The 21,246-nt window shown below is 37.2% G+C and overlaps 1 protein-coding gene and 1 long non-coding RNA gene across 3 annotated transcripts; one reads left to right on the top strand and one right to left on the bottom strand.

Moving 5' to 3' along the window:
* The first annotated feature begins 6,551 nt into the window (after positions 1 to 6,551).
* Positions 6,552 to 11,744, top strand: LOC109160354 (transcription factor LHW-like). Of its 2 annotated transcripts, none has more exons than XM_019308688.1 (10): positions 6,552 to 7,394; positions 8,152 to 8,343; positions 8,445 to 8,526; positions 8,619 to 8,660; positions 8,747 to 8,806; positions 8,880 to 10,292; positions 10,377 to 10,478; positions 10,577 to 10,717; positions 10,800 to 10,925; positions 11,231 to 11,744. In XM_019308688.1, the coding sequence occupies exons 1-10, from the start codon at positions 7,300 to 7,302 to the stop codon at positions 11,411 to 11,413; spliced, it is 2,436 nt and encodes an 811-aa protein (XP_019164233.1). In that variant the 5' UTR covers positions 6,552 to 7,299; the 3' UTR covers positions 11,414 to 11,744. The 2 variants fall into 2 exon arrangements, with proteins under 2 accessions (XP_019164233.1, XP_019164234.1); XM_019308689.1 differs by having other exon boundaries at positions 7,311 to 7,394; positions 7,622 to 8,343.
* On the bottom strand, positions 9,368 to 19,917 carry LOC109160355. Its single transcript, XR_002050736.1, has 3 exons — positions 19,889 to 19,917; positions 9,499 to 9,501; positions 9,368 to 9,462 (listed from the first exon to the last, which is right to left on the bottom strand). It is a non-coding gene; the product is annotated as an uncharacterized LOC109160355 (long non-coding RNA).
* Between the last annotated feature and the right edge of the window lie 1,329 nt (positions 19,918 to 21,246).

Below are 21,246 nucleotides of genomic sequence, written 5' to 3'. Positions count from 1 at the left end.
ACCACGTTTCAATTGTAGGATGTTGGACTTAACCATTCGAACATCTACTTAACATGAAATCTCGTTAGGTTATAGTTTTGATTCCTATATAATTAGAGCATTAGTGAGATATCACTTTTTTTTTTTTTTAAATGATGGAAAAGAAAAAAATTAATAAATAAAAGAGATTGCAAAGATTTGGACAAAATATATAATCCTCACAACATAGTAAAGAGAAGCAGGCTTAGGGCTCCCGGGGCATTCGAAATCATGCAAGCTAGAGTGAGGGTGATAATGGTTTATCGTTATTCAATCTACATAAATATTTGATTCTTTGCTATATTTATAAGATAAAGATATATAATTGAATGTACATATTTACTTGTTTTGTTTCAACAATATTCACTTTGAATAAATTAATGATATGGTGTGCTTGGTGAGATCATCTCAAGAACTAAATTCTTATTATTATTATTATTATTTAAAATTGATCTATACAAACTTTACGAATGTCCAAAACCGTAGGACTCAGTTCACAAATATTAGGAGAACACCTACTTAGGCCTACTTTTTTTTTTTTTTTGGGAGGGGGGGGGGGGATGCACACCCATAAAGCATGGATAAAATGATGTGTATCTCTTCTTGTTTAACTAGATGTTAAGGGTATGAGCCCGGTAAATTCAGTTACAAGATTAGTCTCGGTGTGTGATCTTAGTTGATTGACATCGAACCAGTAACTAAATCTATCTACCACCCTCTGAAGCCTACGATCACCAAACTGGTCTTCAAACAAAATCTTCACGAGGTCATGGGGAGGCTTGGTAAACACACATGACATAACGATCCTCTCTCATAATGTAATATCGTTAAAAATTTTGTAGCCTTATTATGTTCCTTGTAGACATGTGACACTCTGATCTCCCATTGTCCTATTAGTTTTCTTTTCTTTTCTTTTATTTTTATCTTTTGAATTAACATAAAAAGAAGATCTCAAATTATGATATCACACGCCCAATAAGCACACTATATTTCCAACCTAAACCTAACTCGACCATAACTCAATGACATTTTTATTATGATAAATGTTGGGCGTCGGTCGGGTTAGCCGAGTCCAGTCCCTGCTCGATTCGAGATGTGACGTTGTGGCTTATCATGGAGGGGTGTAGTTAAATGGTTAATACCCACCTACTGAACACCAATCAATTTTAAATAGGATATGATAAATAGATAGCCATAGAATTCTGTGATTAAGCGTGTTTGACTAACAACAGTCACAGGATGAGTAACCCCTGAAAAGTAAACATAGTGCCACGTTCAGATCCATCAATAAATAATGCTTTTATTCTTCTCAATATTAATTATAGTGTTTATTATATATAAAGTGGCGGGAATCTATGCATTGTCCAATAGCTAGATGGTTTACACAATATAAGGTTAGTTGTTGGGTAAGTATATATCCAGATTTGGTTTGTAACACATACTAATTAAAAAGATATGATTACTATTTGAAGGTAAACCAAAGAAATAACTAATACGTATTGAATACATAAGCTTGCGCAAATTAAGAATACGTATAAAAGTACAACTCCCCTACCTAAGACATAGTATATTGTTATCACTGCATACGCATGCTTCTGCTAGTCAGTCCATCATTATTTTAAGTCTATACATTTCCTAACCTACCAAATCAACACTTTAAATAATCACTGATTAATGGTAATTATGTGTGAATCATCATTGTTTTCTAGTTTATTATTATTATTTTTTAATATATGAAACTAGGGATGACAATGGGTATGTAAAATCGGTACCTACCATGCTCAAATCCAAATAAAATGGGATTGGGTATTCAAAAGATTACCCAAGTCATATTCGGGTTCTTGAACTATATTAAAGACTAGTTATAATTGTTTTATTTATGGAGCGTTATGCTGTGTATCCGTATGCACCATTATGCATGGTGCATACGGATGCAAAACGGCGTCGTTTTGGCGTCTAACTTTAAAAAAAAAAAAAAAATCAGAATTGCATAACTACACATCCATAATTTCATAAGTATACTTTCAGAATTGTATGACTACACTTCTAGAATTGCATAACTACACTTCCAGAATTGCATAACTATAATTCCAGAATTGCATAACTACACATCCATAACTTCATAACTACACATCCAGAATTGCATAACTACACTTCCAGAATTGCATAACTACACTTCTAGAATTTCATAACTAAAAAATCCAAAATGAATGAACTAAAAAATGAATAACATAATGTTGTTGCTGGGAATCGAAACTGATTTTTTTTTTTTTTAAGTAGGGCGCGTGTTTTATGCAAAACGACGTCGTTTTTGCATCCATATGCACCATGCAGGGTGCATATGGATGCACATCATAATTTGCCATTATTTATCTACTGTTGTCCTACTCTTTCTCTATTTGTTAGTCTGAGCATGTAGTCTGTTATAACTTCCCTTAGAATCCTGGTGTATAGCTCTATATATTCTGGTGTATTGTTCTCTTTCAATATACATTCTAATTCAAACCTTCATAAACTATACCCATACCTTTGATTTAAGGGAAAACCTATAGCCTCTATTTGAAAGTACGTTATGGGTGAAGTCTGCATTGTGATCTTAGTCGGCAAAGGACCACACGAAGGTAAACTTAGGTTGCTCATAATTGATAAGTTCAAACCGAGAAGGCCAATATACCGCTCTCACCGAGAGTTGAACTTGAAACATGGTGTGTGTGTGTGTGTGTGTGAAATTTATATTATTTGTATTATAACTAGTGTATAATTGTTATAAATTATACTAAGAGGTAGCTTTTTAATTAGTATTTATACTTTAGGTTTACTTTAGTTTTCATTTTATTTAATAGGATATGAATTAGATTTAGATAGTAACATAACTAATTAAGTTTAGATAGCGTGCTTGTAATGCAAACTCTATTACCATTTGGACTATCTCTATACACAACATAACCTTATAGTGTTCAAACAAATAAAAAGTTAACTCAAGAAAGGTATGGAAATTTTAGTTGACTTCTATAAACTAAGCATGAAGATGCAAATCTAAACCACATGGCGTTTCCTATTAGTTAACCATAGTATATATACACTTATGTTTTTAATGCCAAACAATGTTTAACAATGTGCTTTTCATTTATAATATGATATTTTATCCATAATCCATTAGTTGACATTTAATGAAGAAAAATAAGATTAAAGTATAGTAATAATTTGTAGTAATGTAATATATGTATAATTGATCGGTCGTCAATGAATGAAAAGAATAAGAAAAATTTTGTTGTGTTAAGTATGAGGAAGAATTATTTGTATATATGGTGAGGGAAATTCAAGAGACTAGGTGAGATAGGGCACTTAGCAACACACTAATAACCTCTTAACTTAATGGACTAAAGAGAGATTATTTAACATTTGAGCCTTCTCTCATTATATACCGTTGTTATACAATGGACTCAGGTCTAAAATACACAATTTACATATTTAATGTTTACAATTTACCTTTTACAAACTTATGAACATTCAGTATATAAATTATGTATTTTGGACACGGGTCCACAGAATAATTTACCCATTACATAATATTTGAAAATTGTGTTTTAGTCACATTGTAATTAAGGGTGTTTTGTTAATCCAACAGTTAACTTGTCAACTACAAGATTTCAAGATTGATTTCACGTAGAAGGTAGGCTAATTTATCGGCAACAGGCTTTTTCATAAAGTTAATTTTAATTATCTAGTTTAATGATTAAGATATTAGATTCCAATCTTAACAAATTAAATTTCATACAATTAAGATTTCATTACAATAGAATGATAATAATGCACTTAAATATATTTATTTTTAGTATTGACAAAAGGAAACCTATTAGTATATATTTAAATAAAAGAAAAAAAATTGTTTATATATTTACATGAAATGATGATTTTTGTTTTTCAATGGTTAAAGTAAGCATTATTGATCCTTTGCGAAACACATTAGGGAAACGCATTTGACTGTTTTTGTGAAATAAAAAGATAGGTGAGGGTTTGTGTAATTAAGTGAAATTTGGAGGGCATTTAGAAAAGACGTAATCAGAGACAGCAACCCCACCAGGGGGACAACTACTGGGATAGGTTGCAAAAGGGCAGGGTGGAAAAAGAGAGAAAGTACAAATGTTGGGGTCCCTAACACTACACAAAAGGGGGTTGCTTTACAATTAATCCACCTCTACCCTTCACAAATCAGGACCTCTACATTGGGCTATTCTGCAATTTCTGTCGGACACGTAGGATAGTGTATCCCACTTGAGTTCCATTTTTTTTTTGAAGAGTTCTATTTTTTTTTTTTTTTAAAGTGCTTATAATTTTTAAGGAGTACATGGTAATATCTGTTCTAGACTTTTTTGATTACCTATTTAGAATGTTAATAGAAGTGTCATCACATTACATATTAGTTGGCACTTGAATTTCATTTTGTTTTGTTTTTTGTTTTTTGTTTTTGTTTTCTTTTTCATCTTCATCGAACTATATTCTGAACTTTATGAACCCAAATCTAGATTCATATAGAGGTAAATTGAGCTAATATAGTTTCAAAACTCAACACCAATCTGTATACTTTAGTGGCCAAGAAGCTCATCCAAAACTCAACCCCTAAATGATTGTGATAGGAATCAAATCCCCACCATACTGTTAGAAGCAAATCTTAAGTAGTGAGGTTTTTTATCCACTAAACCAATATCTAGGGTCTGCATTTTGTTTATTTTGTTAATTGGGGACCTCGATTGCAATTGCAGTGTAAATTTAGTATCACAATTGTGTGTCGAAGTGGCCGGTGATTTTGGCTGTTGAAGGACCAACTCTCCTGCAGGAAAGAGAAAGTGGAGAAGAAAGGCACAGTGCTGCGCGCTTTGCACACATACAACGCCCCGCACTGCACGCGCCAGCTGGCGCGTTAAATGCTTTGTTTTGTTTTGTTTTTCTTTTTGTGTCAGACTTGTTTTTTTTTTTTTTTTTTTTTTTCATCTTTTTCATTCTTCTCTCCCTCACCTCTCTCCTAAATTCCTAATTGGCACATCAAAAACCAGAAAAAACTACTCATATTGAGGTTGCCCTAAGCATTTTCAATTATGAGAATATCTCTATCATTTTTCCTAAATAACATAATAGATAAATTGACACAGAATAAGAGCTGTCTTGTTATAGAGTACAAAAATATAAGCCGCATTGCATTATAAAAACAATATACAATAAGCTCAATTAAAAAGATGTTGACAAAAAATTGTGTGAGACCATCTCACGGCTTCTTGTTCGTGAGACGGGTTGAGTCAATATAAAATTTAATATTTATACTGAAAAATATAATACTAATAAGAAATAAAATGTTTATTACTTATATGAAAAATATAATACTTTTGAAGAAAAATATATTACTTTTACATTTTGATTTACAAGTATTACATTTGTCATTAAAAATATTGTATTTTTTCTTATAAGTAACAAACACTTGCCAACATTACTTATATGAGAAACTGTAATACTTTTGATGAAAATATAATATTTTTATATCAAAATGTAAAAGTAATGATTACATTTTTGTATTTCTAATTAGTATTATATTTTTCAATATAAAGATTACATTTTTATATTTATTCGACCTGATTCAATTTATTTCACAAATAAAAATCTGTAAGACAGTCTCACAAAAATGTGAACATATATTTTAACCTCTAGACATGGGAGACGGACAAATCAGTGTTTTCCTTCTTTCGTCAGGCAGCAGCAATTGTGCAAAAATGTTTTGCCCTCACATTTCAATTATATGGATTCTTTATTGGAGGAGTAATATAACTTTGAAGCTGCCATATTCGATGTAATTTATTATTAATATTATTATGGGGAATGTTTTTTTGTTTTTCTTTTCTTTTCTCATTCCTTTGTATCTAGAGCAAATAGTAATTTTGATCTCACGAGTATTAACAAAATGACAGTTTTGATCAATATGTTTAATTACAATTAATAACCATTGTTTTCTTTCTAAGATTGATCACGGGATTCATGGCGGTCACTTCTCTAGCTAAAACATGTAGAAATGTGTATTTATAAGGATATTTTTGTCCATTCATATATAATAATGTAGTACAAAGGTCTTGGCATATTTTGAATGAGAGTTCATAAATTAATGAAATTTGCATATTATACGTGAATGGACGAAAATACCCTTCGAATTACACAATCTGACCTGTTTTAGTCGGAGGGGTGATCGACGTGATAAATTTTAACACGAAAACAATAATCATGAATACAAATTGTTAGTAATTAAACATGTAGATTAAAATTATCATTTTACTAATACTCGAATTAAAATTGGTATTTGCTCAATATAAAAATAATAAATTGTTTATTTTATATTTAGAGGAAAAAAAGAGCAAAAAGGCAAAAAACATGGAAAAGAAATGATGGAAGAAATTCTCAACGGGAAAAAAAATGAAAGAAGTGAGAAAAAGGCGACAAACAACAGAAGTGGCAAAACCGCAATTCAAAGAAATTCGATGCCAACACTCTCGTCATTTTATGAGCTATGACAGGGCGCATTTTAGCACACTCCCTCCCTCCCTCCCACCATCTCTTCTTCTAAATACAGGAGAAAGGGGAGCAAAGAAAAAGGGAATCAATCTCTCTCTCTCTCTCTCTCTCTCTCTCTCTCTCGAATCAGAGAGCACAGGGGTCAGCAGTAAACACTGAAAGCCTCCAACCCAAAGAATTGCATAGTGACATTACATTAGAATTCAGATACACCCAGAGATTCTTTGTCTCCCTGGAAAAAGCTCTGATGTTACCACTCTTCCACTCATACTGACCCCATATATGCAACAAATACTACTTCTTCATTCTTTTCTCTTCTTCAAATGGACGAATTTGTTTTTGTTCTCAACTGCGACCGCCCGGCTTGTGCTGTTCTTGGATTGCTTTCTCTTCTTTCTCCCCTCAGTTACACCCTCCGGAGCTAAAAATAAACAATAAAAATCTCTCCTTTGGGAGCTTTTCTCTCTCGTCTCTCCCTCTCTCTCTCTGGAATGGCTTGCAAGAGCAAGATAGCTGGGAGGTTGGATCCGGTGAGAAAGAGGAGTGGCGGGTTGAGAACCAAGCAGGCGGGTCGTGGGTCTTGTAGAGGAAGTTAGGAACAAAGACAGCAATGATTGATAATTCCTCTTCGTAGCTGATAACTCTTCAATTTCTTCTTCCCCCCCTTCCCTATAATCTCTCTGCAACAAACAAGGAAAGAAAGTTTTATTCTTTATACATATTATAGCTATGGGCTATTTGCTGAAGCAAGCTTTGAAGACTCTCTGTGGAGTCAACCGTTGGTCTTATGCTGTTTTCTGGAAGATCGGTTGCCAAAATCCCAAGTGAGCTTTTCCATCTTTTATCTCTATCTTTTCCTGCGTTTTGGGCCTCTTTTCAATTAGTCCAAGAGCCTATTTTGCTTGAATAGTATGAATGAATTGATTCCTTTCCGTTTTTGGTTTTCCTGTACATGTTTTTGTTTTTTGTTTTTTGTGTTTTTTTTTCCTTTTGCATGTAGTAATGTTTTTGGGATTTTGTGCTGACTAATGTTGGTGTTGTGGAAATGTAGGGCAAATGAAAGGGAAAAACAGGAAAAAAGTGATGGTTGTATGTTTTTTAGTGGCTATTTCTATCCTTCTTTCCCTGTTGACCAGAAGATTTAATTTCAATCCAAATTTGAAATAAATTTATGGCATAATGGATCTACTAATTGAAAGTTCCTGGGAAATTATTGCTGATTTTGATTTGACATCTTATAGATTCTTGTCTTGTTTTTTTTCTTTCAAGTAATTTGATAGCTATCGTTTTCGGCCTTTGGAATATTGTGGTTGGTCCTGTTTGATTTTTGCTAGAGAGAGGAAAAGCTAATTTTATTTTAATCTGATGAAGCCCTTTATACTGTGATGGTATCCTGTTTCTGGTTTTGTCATTCTTGTTTGTTTCAGACAAAGTTCTTGTCTTTTGTTCTATCTTTCTTACTTTTCTCTCAATTAAATCCTTGTTGTGTTTCTTTGGTACTAGATCTTGTTTTACTAGGTGGTTTCTTGATGTCATTCCAAGAAGCGTTTTAAATGTGCTTTGCTTTTTCTGATTCTCTAGGCTTTTGATTTGGGAAGAATGTTATTATGAACCCCCCGAAGTCTCGAGTTCAAAACTAGCTTTCAATAATTGGGGTGCTTGCTGGGCTTCGGATGAAGTTCTTAATTCTCGACCTGTGCAAGCAGGGGAGGGAGTTCAAGCGCTTGTAAATAAGATGATGATGGAAAATCAGTTCAAAGTAGTGGGAGAAGGGTACGACCAAATTTTTTTTTTAAAGAATTGTGATTTTGCTCCTCTGTATAGTTGTTACGAGGAAGATTGACCTCAATCTTGTGTTCAACGTTGCATCTCAGACTTGCTGGACGAGCTGCAGTTACCGGGCATCATCACTGGATTTTATCACAGGGTAATAGCAGAGAGGCGTACCCACTAGAGGTATATATAATTATATATATACGAGTGTATTCGAGTGTTGGGTGTGTTTCATTTGGTGCTCACGAGTTTTGTATATTGTCTGGCTCTTTTAGGTTTTGAAAGAACTTTCTCAACAATTTTCGGCTGGCATTGAGGTATAGATTTCAGGTTCTTCTGGTATATGTTTATTTTATTCTTCTAACTTTGTGGATAATTATTGTTTCTTTTTTCTTGTTTACAGACAATTGCCGTTATTCCTGTTCTTCCTCACGGTGTCGTTCAACTTGGTTCCTACAATGTGGTAAGTTCGTTTATATATGTTCATATCTCTAGGTTTTATTTATGCATCAAATCTTTATTATGTCGTGACTCAGGTAATGGAGAATATGGTTTTTGTGAACAATGTGAGGATGGCGATTTGTGAACTAGGATGTATTCCTGGCGTCTTGCTATCCGGTGAAGATGCAATGAGAGAACCCGGGGTCCCAATCCATGTAGGAAATTCGATTTGCGAAGATTTTGTTGGGGGATCAAAAGTATTGGACTCGGTGCCTATTGCATATAGAAACTCCGAGACTAATTTGGTCCTGTCTGAGATGCATGTAGGCCATCAGACTTGTTCCTCGTTTGTCAGACAAAACACGGGGGATCTATGTTCTAGCGATGCTACTTTTGGGGACGCCCGTTATTCCCCGAGCTTTGTCGAGTACCATGATGATGATCACTGTCAATCAAAAGCTCGTCCAAACTTTCCTCCATCAAATCCCAATCACTGGTCGAATCAACACGCTTATTTTTATGTCCCCGGACCTCCTTCCCGTCAGCAATCTCCTTTCGAATCGATGATGGTTCCGGACCGTATCGAAAATTCTGTGGTTCCCCCATCTGTTGGAGCAAACCAAGTATGTAATGGAGTAGAAATGCATCCGAAATCGAGTCCAGTTCTTGATTCGTCTTCTTCGGGTGCGGTGAACGATTTGCTGCTTGCAACACATCCTTCAAGTGCGGGGTTTGAGCTGGATGGGATTAGGGGAATGGAAGAAAATGATTTATTCCAAGCACTTGGCATTCATAACGAGAATCTGAGTTCTTCACCCCCCAAGTGCATTCCCGATTTTAGTTATGATGTTAAACACGAATATGATAATACGTTTTTCCAAGATCACTCGGGGGATGACCTTTTCGATATTCTGGGAGCCGATTTTAAGAATAAACTACTAAATGGTAACTGGAACGATTTCCAAAGTAGTGGGCAGGACACGATAACAATGGATATGAGCAAGAACCCTTCTACATCTATGATTAGTAAGGACGCCTCTTCAACCGTCAACCAAGGGAAGTCAGTTGATCATCTCTTCGATTCTTTGGCTGCCAAGAAAAGCGTGGACGATAATGTTTCTTGCTGGACCACGGTGACGAATATGAGTAGCTCCTCAGGCCCCACTGCTTCGGGCTCCTATGGTCAAGTATCAATGCCTGTTGAAATACACGGGGGATTAGTTGGTTTCCCCAGGTCTCTTACGGACTCTGCTATTATGGGCTCTTGCTCGTTTGGATCGGAGTCTTCCAAGGAAACTGCTGGAGCGTTTTTGCACAGTAGCTCGATCTATGGATCACAGATGAGTACTAGTGTTTCGACAGCACAATCTAAGAAGCATGATGAAACGAGCAAAACAAGTCGGAAAAGGCTGAAACCAGGAGAGAATCCTAGACCTCGGCCAAAAGATCGCCAAATGATTCAAGATCGTTTGAAGGAGTTGCGAGAAATTGTGCCTAATGGAGCAAAGGTAGGTATATGCTTTTGGGTTGTGTTTTCTTTGCTATTCAATATTGTTTTTGGCACTAATGTTATGTTCCAATGCGTTTAACAGTGTAGCATTGATTCACTTCTGGAACGGGCTATCAAGCATATGCTTTTCTTGCAGAGCATCGCGAAACACGCAGACAAACTAAAACAGATTGGAGAGTTGAAGGTGTGGGCACTTACTCCTTTAGTGTTTCCTGGAAATCTAATGCCTATATGTTTGAGGTTTCGAATAACCAGTCTTATTTTCTCGAGCTGCTGCTGCAGATCATTAGTACAGATGGCGGGCTATGCTTGAAAGATAATTTTGATGGAGGGGCTACATGGGCATACGAGGTTGGCTCTCAGTCTATGGTCTGCCCTATCATTATCGAGGATCTGAACCAGCCTCGTCAAATGCTCGTAAAGGTTGATGTTTGTTGCATCTTCTTTAGTCGTCTTAGGTGATTAGAAACTTATTTCTCATTGTCGTCTGAATGCACTTATGCAGATGCTTTGTGAAGAACGAGGCTTATTCTTGGAAATCGCTGATGTTATTCGAGGATTAGGATTAACTATCTTGATAGGAGTCATTGAAACAAGGAACCAGAAGATATGGGCACGATTTGCTGTTGAGGTAACACACTATCCCCATTAAGCATTATTATGGAAAAAGAGTATTGTTTGGTTCTTGATCTTGGTAAGACGAAAAACCTCTAGATTCTTGCTTACATTTCCTTGCCCACAAAAAGGCGAAATTCTCTTGCCCCTAGGGCGACAGGATAGTAGACTGGTAAATCATGGTGACTCAGCGACCCATTAGGTGGGAGGACCAGTATGCACTATATTGGATGTAACTCTTACATTGCGACTGTCGATCTTGTGTTCTTGCCCACAATCTACCACTCAGGAACTAACGGAGTTGCCCGTTTCCTGATTCAGGCTAACAGAGATGTAACAAGGATGGAGATATTCGTGTCGCTTGTTCGCCTCTTGGAGCAAACGACAGCAACAAACGGAGCAGAACCATCCAACGCGAACGAAATCGAACCCGTTAAGGATCATCAGTTCAACCATGGCGCGCCAATACCAACGACGACGGGTCAGGCTCGAATGTTGCAGTGAGCTTGTGCATGGTGTCTGGATATGTTGAGAGCCAGCTCAAAATGTGTTGCTAGCTATGACTAACTTGTCCAGGCAGATACTACTGGTGATCCAATTGAGGAGATGAATGTGTGTTTTTTCCTTTCCCCTTTTACCAAGTAAATATATTATTGTAGCAATCAAATGGCATAGGAACATATTTGTTCATTTCAATCTAATGTTCATCAACATGCATCTCCAATGTCTCTTTCCTTTTCTGTCTTTTTTATTTTTAGTTTTTGTTTGTGTGATCTGTACTCGTATCTGCATCCTGCGGTATATAATAATCCAGTTGAACTTTGGTTGGGTCTTATTTAAATCAACTCTCTTAACGTCCGGATAGATTACACTAGTTCTACTTTGATTGTGCCGTAGTTAAAAGCAACTCTTCTAAGGGTGTTGTTGCGTACAAATAGACCGTCAATGGTTACAATAGTTATTGCGTAGATCATGGTCTAAAAACGACATCATTTTGTTTAATTTTATTTTTTCGCGTGTCTAGCTGTAACACATATATTTTTTTAACTTATAATGTACATTATTTAAAAATAGTGTACATTATTCTAAAGCATAATGTACATTATATTATTTTTTTTTTTTGAAAATATGTACATTATATTAAAACATAAGAGTTTTTTGTATTTTTGGTCCCATGATATAGTGGCACTATCAGCATAGGCGGACCTACAGTGGGGGCAGTGGGGGCACCTGCCCCCACTCACCCCCACCCCCTATATAGCCTATATAAATATATATATATAGGTATATATAGTATATAAGAATAAGGAAACAGATAATGTAAACAAAATTCGTGTTAGATGAGATGGTAGGATGTGCGTTTGTATCTTAAAATGGGCTGGGTTTGAATCTTTCAAAAAAAACACAGTTAAATTTTGGTATATATATGACTTTCTTTTATATTAATAGTGGGGTGTGTAAATTATAATGTGTTTTATATTTGAATTATTTTATCAAATTAATTATGTTTCATATTTTGTTATGAATCTTTTTATAAAGTTTTGATATGTTTATTTTTTGCTATATCCAACAATATTTATGGTTATACTTCTTTAAGTGTACTTGTTTCATTTTTTTCACGTCTTTGTTTTAATGTTGCCCCCATTGACAAAATTTTCTGGGTCCGCCACTGACTGTCAGGATTGATCCGCGACTTTCAAACCTTGCAATTTCGGTCCACGACTATTGTTTTTGTTGCAAAAATGGTCATTTCGGCCAATTTTTTGTCAATTTTTCACCAGCGAAAAAATTCTCCATTTTAAGTAGGGATAAAATAGGCATTTACATTGCTATTGTAATCTCAGACCACTGTTGAACTCTTACTCCGATCCGCTGTCTTGGGATGACGATGGTGGCGGCGCAGAGCTTGGATTTCTGGTTCCCCGGTTTAGCTAGGTGGAGCGGCGAGTTGTAAAATGCCATGGTCGGAATGATGATTGGATTGGGTCCCACGATTTTCAGGGAGACGATAAGCTGTTTTTTAGTGGGGAATTCCGGACAGTTATAGCGAAAGACCTCTTGTATTGAGCTAGTGACGTCCATTTTGACGGCGTTGATTGTTTCATCTCCCGGGAAGAAAACACAACGGAATTCCGTTGGGTTCCGGTTGATACCTTAACAGTTGTTGACGCCCTTCACAAACAAAACGACGTTGTCCTCCGTCGTTAACTCGTTATAGAGTCGTACGACAGAAAATTCCACTGGAGCAGAGGCGGTTGCGAATTTTTCGGGATAGAAGTGAGAAGACGAGAGAGTCAAAATCGATTGCTTCGTCAGCTTTTTCGACGAGAGCTTCTCGGATATTCACACTTGAACAGTGATCGATCAGGAAACGGCAACACTCCGACGGGAATCGTTGGTGAGGTTTCTCCCTGTTCGAAGAGGCAGACGTAGGGATCATCTTCATCCCAAGACAGCGGATCAGAATAAGAGGCTAACAGTGATCCGAGATTGCAAGGGCAATGCAAATGTCTATTTTATCCTTGCTTAAAATGAGAATTTGTTTCTCCGATTAAAAATTGACGAAAAATTGGCCAGAAGGACCATTTTTGCAACAAAAACAATAGTCGTGAACCGAAATTGCAACGTTTGAAAGTCACGGATCAATCTTGATAGTGCCACTATAGTCGTAGGACTAAAAGTGCAAAAAACTCTAAAACATAATGTACATTAAGTTATCCCAGATGTTTTTTTTTTTTTTTTTTTTTTTTTGAAAACTTATCCCAGATGTTTTATTATTCTAAACACGTAATGTACATTATTCTAACACGTAATGTAAATTATTCTAACACGTAATGTATATTATTTTTACTTATAATATTTACGACGATATTTTGGACCGTAATCCACACAATAATTTGCCAAATAGTTATATGTAAGGGAGTTGTTGCAAATACATACGCAGTAAAACTAGTTATATGTTAGAAATTAGGGGTGGGCGCTTCGGGTTTCGGTTCGTTTTTTTTTTTTTTTTGTTTCGGTTTCTCGGTTTTAAAAAAGTTAAACCATTCGGTTTAACATTAGGGTTCGGTTCAGTTTCGGTTCGGTTTGAAACGGTTCGGTTTCAGTTCAATTTAAGATCCCCAAATTTCAACATTTCCTAATTTTTCGAACATATTACCAAACAATACATATTCACATAATCCAAATTCAAACTCTAAACATTATATAACAAAATAGCAATCCAAAGTTCAAACACAATACTAAGTACTAATTACCAAACATCAGTTAACGTTTTTGCACAACCGACTCTTCAGTTGGTTCAGTTCGAATATTTTTATGAATAATCATCTATCTGTATAGTTGATATTAACAGAACTAGTGTCAATTACTATATAGTTAATTTTTGGACAATCTATCATTGCTAGTGCACTCGAAATATATTCCAGTACTATAAAATAATTATAGTGCACTGGAAATCAAAATTAGAATGACTGTAAAGCACATTAAATTTATAGAAAAACATGAAACTAAGGAAAATACTGAATATTGTAAATATAACTCAAGTTATATATAATTGCGAGGTAAAGAACAATTGCGACAAACAACAAAAGTGCAATGTAGAAAACAAGCTATAAAGAAATCAAATAAAAAATGTAAAGTTCGGTACTAGTAAGAATGAGAACTGAACGGGGAGCGGGTATCAAGGAACTTGGATTTACATCATCATCATCATCATCATCATCATCATCATCATCATCATCAATCAATCATCATCATATCATCATCATCATCATCATCATCATCATCATCATCATCATCATCATCATCATCATCATCAAAAAAAAAAAAAAAAAAAAAAAAAAAAAAAAAAAAAAAAATCATCATCATCAATCATCATCATCATCATCATCATCATCATCATCATCATCATCATCATCATCAATCATCATCATCATCATCATCATCATCATCATCAATCATCATCATCATCAATCATCATCATCATCATCATCATCATCATCATCATCATCATAAAAAAAAAAATATCATCAAATCATCATCATCATCATCATCATCATCATCATCATCATCATCATCATCATCATCATCATCATCATCATCATCATCATCATCATCATCATCATCATCATCATCATCATCATCATCATCATCATCATCATCATCATCATCATCATCATCATCATCATCATCATCATCATATCATCATCATCATCATCATCATCATCATCATCATCATCATCATCATCATCATCATCATCATCATCATCATCATCATCATCATCATATCATCATCATCATCATCATCATCATCATCATCATCATCATCATCATCATCATCATCATCATTCATCATCATCATCATCATCATCATCATCATCATCATCAATCATCATCATCATCATCATCATCATCATATCATCATCATCATCATCATCATCATCATCATCATCATCTCATCATCATCATCATCATCATCATCATCATCATCATCATTCATCATCATTCATCATCATCATCATCATCATTCATCATCATCATCATCATCATCATCATTCATCATCATCATCATCATCATCATCATCATCATCATCATCATCATCATCATCATCATCATCATCATCATCATCATCATCATCATCCATCATCATCATCATCATCAATCATCATCATCATCATCATCATCATCATCATCATCATCATCATCATCATCATCATCATCATCATATCATCATCATCATCATCATCATCATCATCATCATCATCATCATCATCATCATCATCATCATATCATCATCATCATCATCATCATCATCATCTATCATCATCATCATATCATCATCATCATCATCATCATCATCATCATCATTATTATTGTTATTATTGTTATTATTGTTATTATTGTTATTATTGTTATTATTATTATTATTATTTATTAAAAAAATTATATAACATTCGATTCGGTTCGTTTTTTGTCAAACCGTTCGGTTTCGGTATTAAACCGTTCGGGTTACAAAATCCCGAACCGTTCAATTTTCTATTACTAGTTTGGTTCGATTTGGTTCGGTTCGAATAAACCGAACCGAAGTGCCCACCCCTATTAGAAATAGTCATTAGAGGCAGAAAACCATAAACCTAAACCAGTCCATATTAAAGTAGCCAAAGTAGTTTTCAAAAAACAAAAAGTAGCCAAAGTATAGATTTGAATTATATTCTCCACCACTTTGTTTTCAACGCCTCCTAATTTTCGAGAATTAGTCACTTCAACAGCCTTCGATGGTTATACAGGTATTCCCAAGTTTATACCCTAAACAAGCTCAATTTTCATTATAAGCAAATATCAATTTTGGTCCCACAAGTATTAACAAAATGACAGTTTTGATCCATATGTTTCATTTCTATCAATTTTCATTCATGACTATTGTTTTAGTACCAATTTTCATTCACGACTATTGTTTTAGTACCAAAATTCATCACATCGGTCACTCATTCGTTTAAGACATACCGAAATATAAAAATTTTATAGGTATTTTCGTCCTTTTCGACTTAAGATCTCAATTTGAGCATGAATAAAGAGATTAAGAGCTAAGATCGATCCCAATTCACAGTTCTCATCCTCATACTACCTTAATTTGAGGAAGAGAACTGCGAATTAAGATCGATCTTAGGGCTTAAATTCTTTTATCCATGCTCAAATTGAGATCTTAATTTGAAAATGACGAAAATACCTTTAAAATTTTCAAATTTTAGCATGTTTTAAATGAATGAGTGACCAACGTGATGAATTTTGGTACTAAAATAATAGTCATGGATGAAAATTAGTACTAAAACAATAGCTATGGATGAAAATTGGTGAAAATTAAACATATGGACCAAAACTGTCATTTTGCTAATACTCGTGGGACCAAAATTGATATTTGCTCTTTTCATTATATACACAAGTCTTTAAGATTAATCTTATACAAAACAATTACAAGTCATAATATTTTAAAATAATCTAATATCTACTAAGTATATTACTATATAATATCTATATTATTATTATATTATATTATATCTACAAACTTTATATATATACTAGTTTTACACGCACATTGCGCGAATGAGTTAATGCTCAATGTTTATAATTAAATAAATATTTGAAAGTATATCAACGGAAGAATATATATGAAAAGTTCATACATAAGTAATTAAATGTCAAATTTATTTATTTAAATATGTAACTCATAATATATGAATACAATGTAATATAAGAGATTCATTATAATTGTTACTAATTTTTTCTTTAAAATAGTAATCAAGTATTTTTGTTGCAAATGGTTCTAATATATTTAATGAATGCACATATATACAAGATCAATGAATGAATCAACGGCACCAGTCTTTAGGTGTTTTACTCAGTGTTTATTTAGTTCAACCATTATTGTTGAATAAATTATTATGGATAAAGAAATTCTTAATTTAAGGAATTTAGATGAAGTAGTAAAAATTTAAATTTTTTAATTATAATGTAACCCAAAGATATTGGACGATTGGTAAATATGATGTAACCCAAAGATCAAAATGCTAAAGAAAGTGTTTGGTTATTCAACAGTTTGAAGCAACAATTTGTTCCAAGTGTTAGAGTCTTAATATTATTATGTGGTTGTGCTGAGTCTTGCTTGTACATAGCCTAGAGTTTAGGAAGCTCTTTAGAGTTCTCTTGTTTTAGGACTTTTGGTTTTACAGTTTCAATCAATCAATTCTTTCCTCGTAACTTCATCTGGTATCAGCCTAATTCTTACCGATCCTAAAGCCATGTCGACACATTCATCAGAACGTACGAACAGTGCTGCCAATCTTCCCTCCCCGATCACCACAAACCACTTAACATCCGCTCACCACTTCATCTCCCTAAAACTTACAAACCGAAATTTTTTGTTTTGGCGCACACAAATCATACCGTTCCTACGTGGGCAAGGGCTCATCAGTTACGTTGAGGGTGACATTCCATGTCCACCCGCCACCATTGCAGCGGCCCCCTCCGGTGATGGCTCCGGCAGCACGTCTCCATCACCGCTCCCGAATCCGGCTCACGCACAATGGACACAACAGGATCAATCGATCCTCAGTCTCCTCGTCTCCTCTCTCTCGGATGAATGCATGCATTTGGCGGTTGGCCGTGCGACTTCCAGGGACGTGTGGCTGTCCATCACTGCCGCGCTTGGCTCATCGACGCGTGCCCGGTGTCTAAACCTTCTCGGTCAATTCCAATCTCTCCGACAAGGAGACAGTTCGGCGGCCGAGTACTTGGGTCGTGCGCAGCTTCTCGTCGAACAACTTTCGCAAGCAGGTAGGCCTATGTCCCTCGATGAACAAAATTTATATGTGTTCAGGGGATTGAGGCCGGAATTCAGAGCGGTGGCGGCGTCTCTCACGGTTTCGGGATCGCCGGTGACCATCCCTCAACTCGCGGACTTCCTCCAGACGCAGGAGTTCATCTACGCAGATGAGTTCCTCCCGGTCGATCAGCATCAGAACTCCTCTCCAGTCGCCATGTATGCCGGGCAGGGCCAGAACCGCCGGCAGAACAGCAATGGCGGTGGCCGTGGGCAGCATCGCGGCCGCGGGCAGAACAGAGGACGCGGCGGCCGGGGGCAGAATCGCGGCGGTGGTGGTGGTTCCCCTCGTTGTCAAATATGCAGGTGTCATGGGCATACCGCCGTGTATTGCTCCAAGAGATACAACACTCAGCCGCCGGCACCACCGCAGGCCCACGTTGCGACTACTGGAGACGACGGGGCAGGTTCTGCGTCGGAGACGTGGTTCCCGGACACCGGTGCAACTGCACACGCCACACCGGATTCCAGGATGATCGGCCAGGCCGAGGAGTACACCGGAGGCGATGTCCTTCGGGTTGGAAACGGTACAGGTTTGGGAATTTCCTCTGTTGGACATGCATCTATTCCGTCGGTTTCTAAAAATTTAAAACTCTCAAATATTCTGCATGTCCCGAAACTGTCTGTTCCCCTTCTTTCTGTTCATCGTTTTACAAGTGATAATGCAGTGTTCTTTGAATTTCACAATACTTATTTTGTTGTTAAGGATTCAATTACCAAGGAAGTACTTCTTAAGGGTCCCAGTACGGATGGCCTGTACAAACTGTCAATTCCGCGGTCTCACGTTGCTTTCCTGAGTTCCCGGGCATCTCCCAATGTTTGGCATCGGCGGTTGGGCCATCCACACTCAAAAGTGCTCCAGAAAATACTACCACAATGTCCAGTCACCACAAGTCGTTCCAGTTCGTCTGAATTATGTTCCGCTTGCCAACTCGGCAAATCTTCCCGATTCCCATTAGATAGGGTTTCTTTTATTTCAAATAATGTACTGGACCTTGTATACACGGACATTTGGGGGCCGTCACCTGTTATTTCGGTGAACGGCTTCAAGTATTTCGTTTTATTCGTGGATGATTATTCACGATTCTGCTGGTTTTACCCACTTCGGCTAAAATCAGATATTTATACTGTTTTTCATTCTTTTCGTGTCATGGTAGAACGTCAGTTCTCATGTTCTATCAAGGCAATACAGTCAGATTTAGGCGGTGAATATCGCCGTCTGCACAATGTCTTTGAGTCGTTGGGTATAGTACATCGCCAATCGTGTGCCTATACCCACGAGCAAAATGGGCGCGTAGAACGTCGCAATCGGCACATTGTCGAGACGGGTCTCGCTTTATTAGCCGAAGGGTCTGTTCCTACTAAACACTGGGACTCAGCCTTTGAAACAGCCACTTATCTAATCAATCGGCTACCATGCTCCGCACTCAAGTTTGAAAGCCCTCACTACCGACTATACAAAACCACACCTTCATACACTTTCCTAAGAGTCTATGGGTGTCGTTGCTTTCCCTACCTACGCCCATACAACAAACACAAAATTGAGTTTCGGTCAACCCCATGTGTCTTCCTAGGATACCCCCCGTCCTTTAGAGGTTACAGATGCATGGACCTCAGCACAGGAAAAACCTTTATCTGTAGGCATGTCCGTTTTGATGAAAATATATTTCCTTTTGCCACAAGTACAGGTAATCCAGAAGTTGTGCACCAAGCCAATATACCATGGGCTTCTGGTCCTATTGTGTCACAAGCTGGACCTTCCACACCGCCAGCTGCACCCTTGGATGTTGATCATCCTCCCTTAGCCATTGAGGCACCACCAGCTGCACCCAAGCGCGGCCGTGGTCGCCCAAGGAAGAACCCCCCGCAACCACAACAACCACAGCAACCGCAAGAGCATGGCCATGTCATGCGGCTACGGCGTATGAGAAGGGGTGCAGATGAACAGTTTCAAGCCCTCACGGCGTCTGTGGATCCAACTTGCTATTCGCAGGCCGTGGGGCACTCACAATGGCGAGAGGCAATGGACCAAGAGTTCAACGCCCTGATTCACAACGAGACCTGGCAACTTGTCCGGGCTCGACCAGACATGAATGTAATCGGGTGTAAGTGGGTGTATCGCACCAAACGCAAGGCAGACGGCACCATAGAACGCTACAAGGCGCGCTTGGTAGCCAAAGGTTTCAATCAAGTCGCCGGAGAAGACTTTTTTGATACATACAGTCCTGTGGTCAAACCGACTACAGTACGCTTGCTTCTGTCCTGCGCCGTTTCACGCAACTGGACCCTCCGCCAACTCGACGTCCATAACGCCTTTTTAAATGAGCGCTTGGCTGAAACCGTGTACATGCGGCAGCTACCGGGCTATGAAGATCCTCTACATCCGGATCATGTGTGCCACCTGCGGCGATCTCTGTATGGCTTGAAACAGGCACCACGAGCCTGGTTCAAGCGTCTGTATGATTTTCTAATCTCTACAGGATTCAAGTCGTCAAAGACAGACGTATCTCTGTTCCACTACACCACTGCGACGTCACGGGTCTTCTTACTTGTCTACGTGGATGATATCATCCTTATGGGCGATGACGCTGCTCTCATCAACACAGTGTTACACCGCTTGAGTACCACGTTCAAGATCCGAGATCTCGACGTACCAAGCTTCTTTTTGGGCATTGAGACCATTCCGATAGAAGGCGGGCTTCTGCTGTCTCAACGGCGTTATATGAGTGATCTCCTGAAACGCGCAGGCATGACTGACTGCAAGCCTCTGGCTACTCCAGCTGCTCTTACACAGCCTGTAACACCGTCCACAGAGGACTTTGACAACCCCACTCAGTATCGCCGCCTAGTTGGAGCGCTCCAGTACCTGACAATAACACGTCCGGATCTCTCCTACGCTGTCAATCGCCTGTGTCAATTCATGCATACATCAACTGCTGACCATTGGGCCCTTCTGAA

Source organism: Ipomoea nil, unplaced genomic scaffold, assembly GCF_001879475.1.
Source record: "Ipomoea nil cultivar Tokyo-kokei standard unplaced genomic scaffold, Asagao_1.1 scaffold2845, whole genome shotgun sequence".
Lineage (NCBI taxonomy): Eukaryota > Viridiplantae > Streptophyta > Magnoliopsida > Solanales > Convolvulaceae > Ipomoea > Ipomoea nil.
Note: the sequence above shows the minus strand (reverse complement) of the source record. Positions and strands in the feature narration are given on the sequence as shown.

Coding starts and splice junctions, on each gene's coding strand:
- LOC109160354 (XM_019308688.1), top strand. CDS start 7,300: ATGGGCTATTTGCTGAAGCAAGCTTTGAAGACTCTCTGTGGAGTCAAC. Junction 10,293..10,376: donor TTGTGCCTAATGGAGCAAAG/GTAGGTATATGC, acceptor TGCGTTTAACAG/TGTAGCATTGATTCACTTCT. Junction 10,479..10,576: donor AACAGATTGGAGAGTTGAAG/GTGTGGGCACTT, acceptor CTGCTGCTGCAG/ATCATTAGTACAGATGGCGG.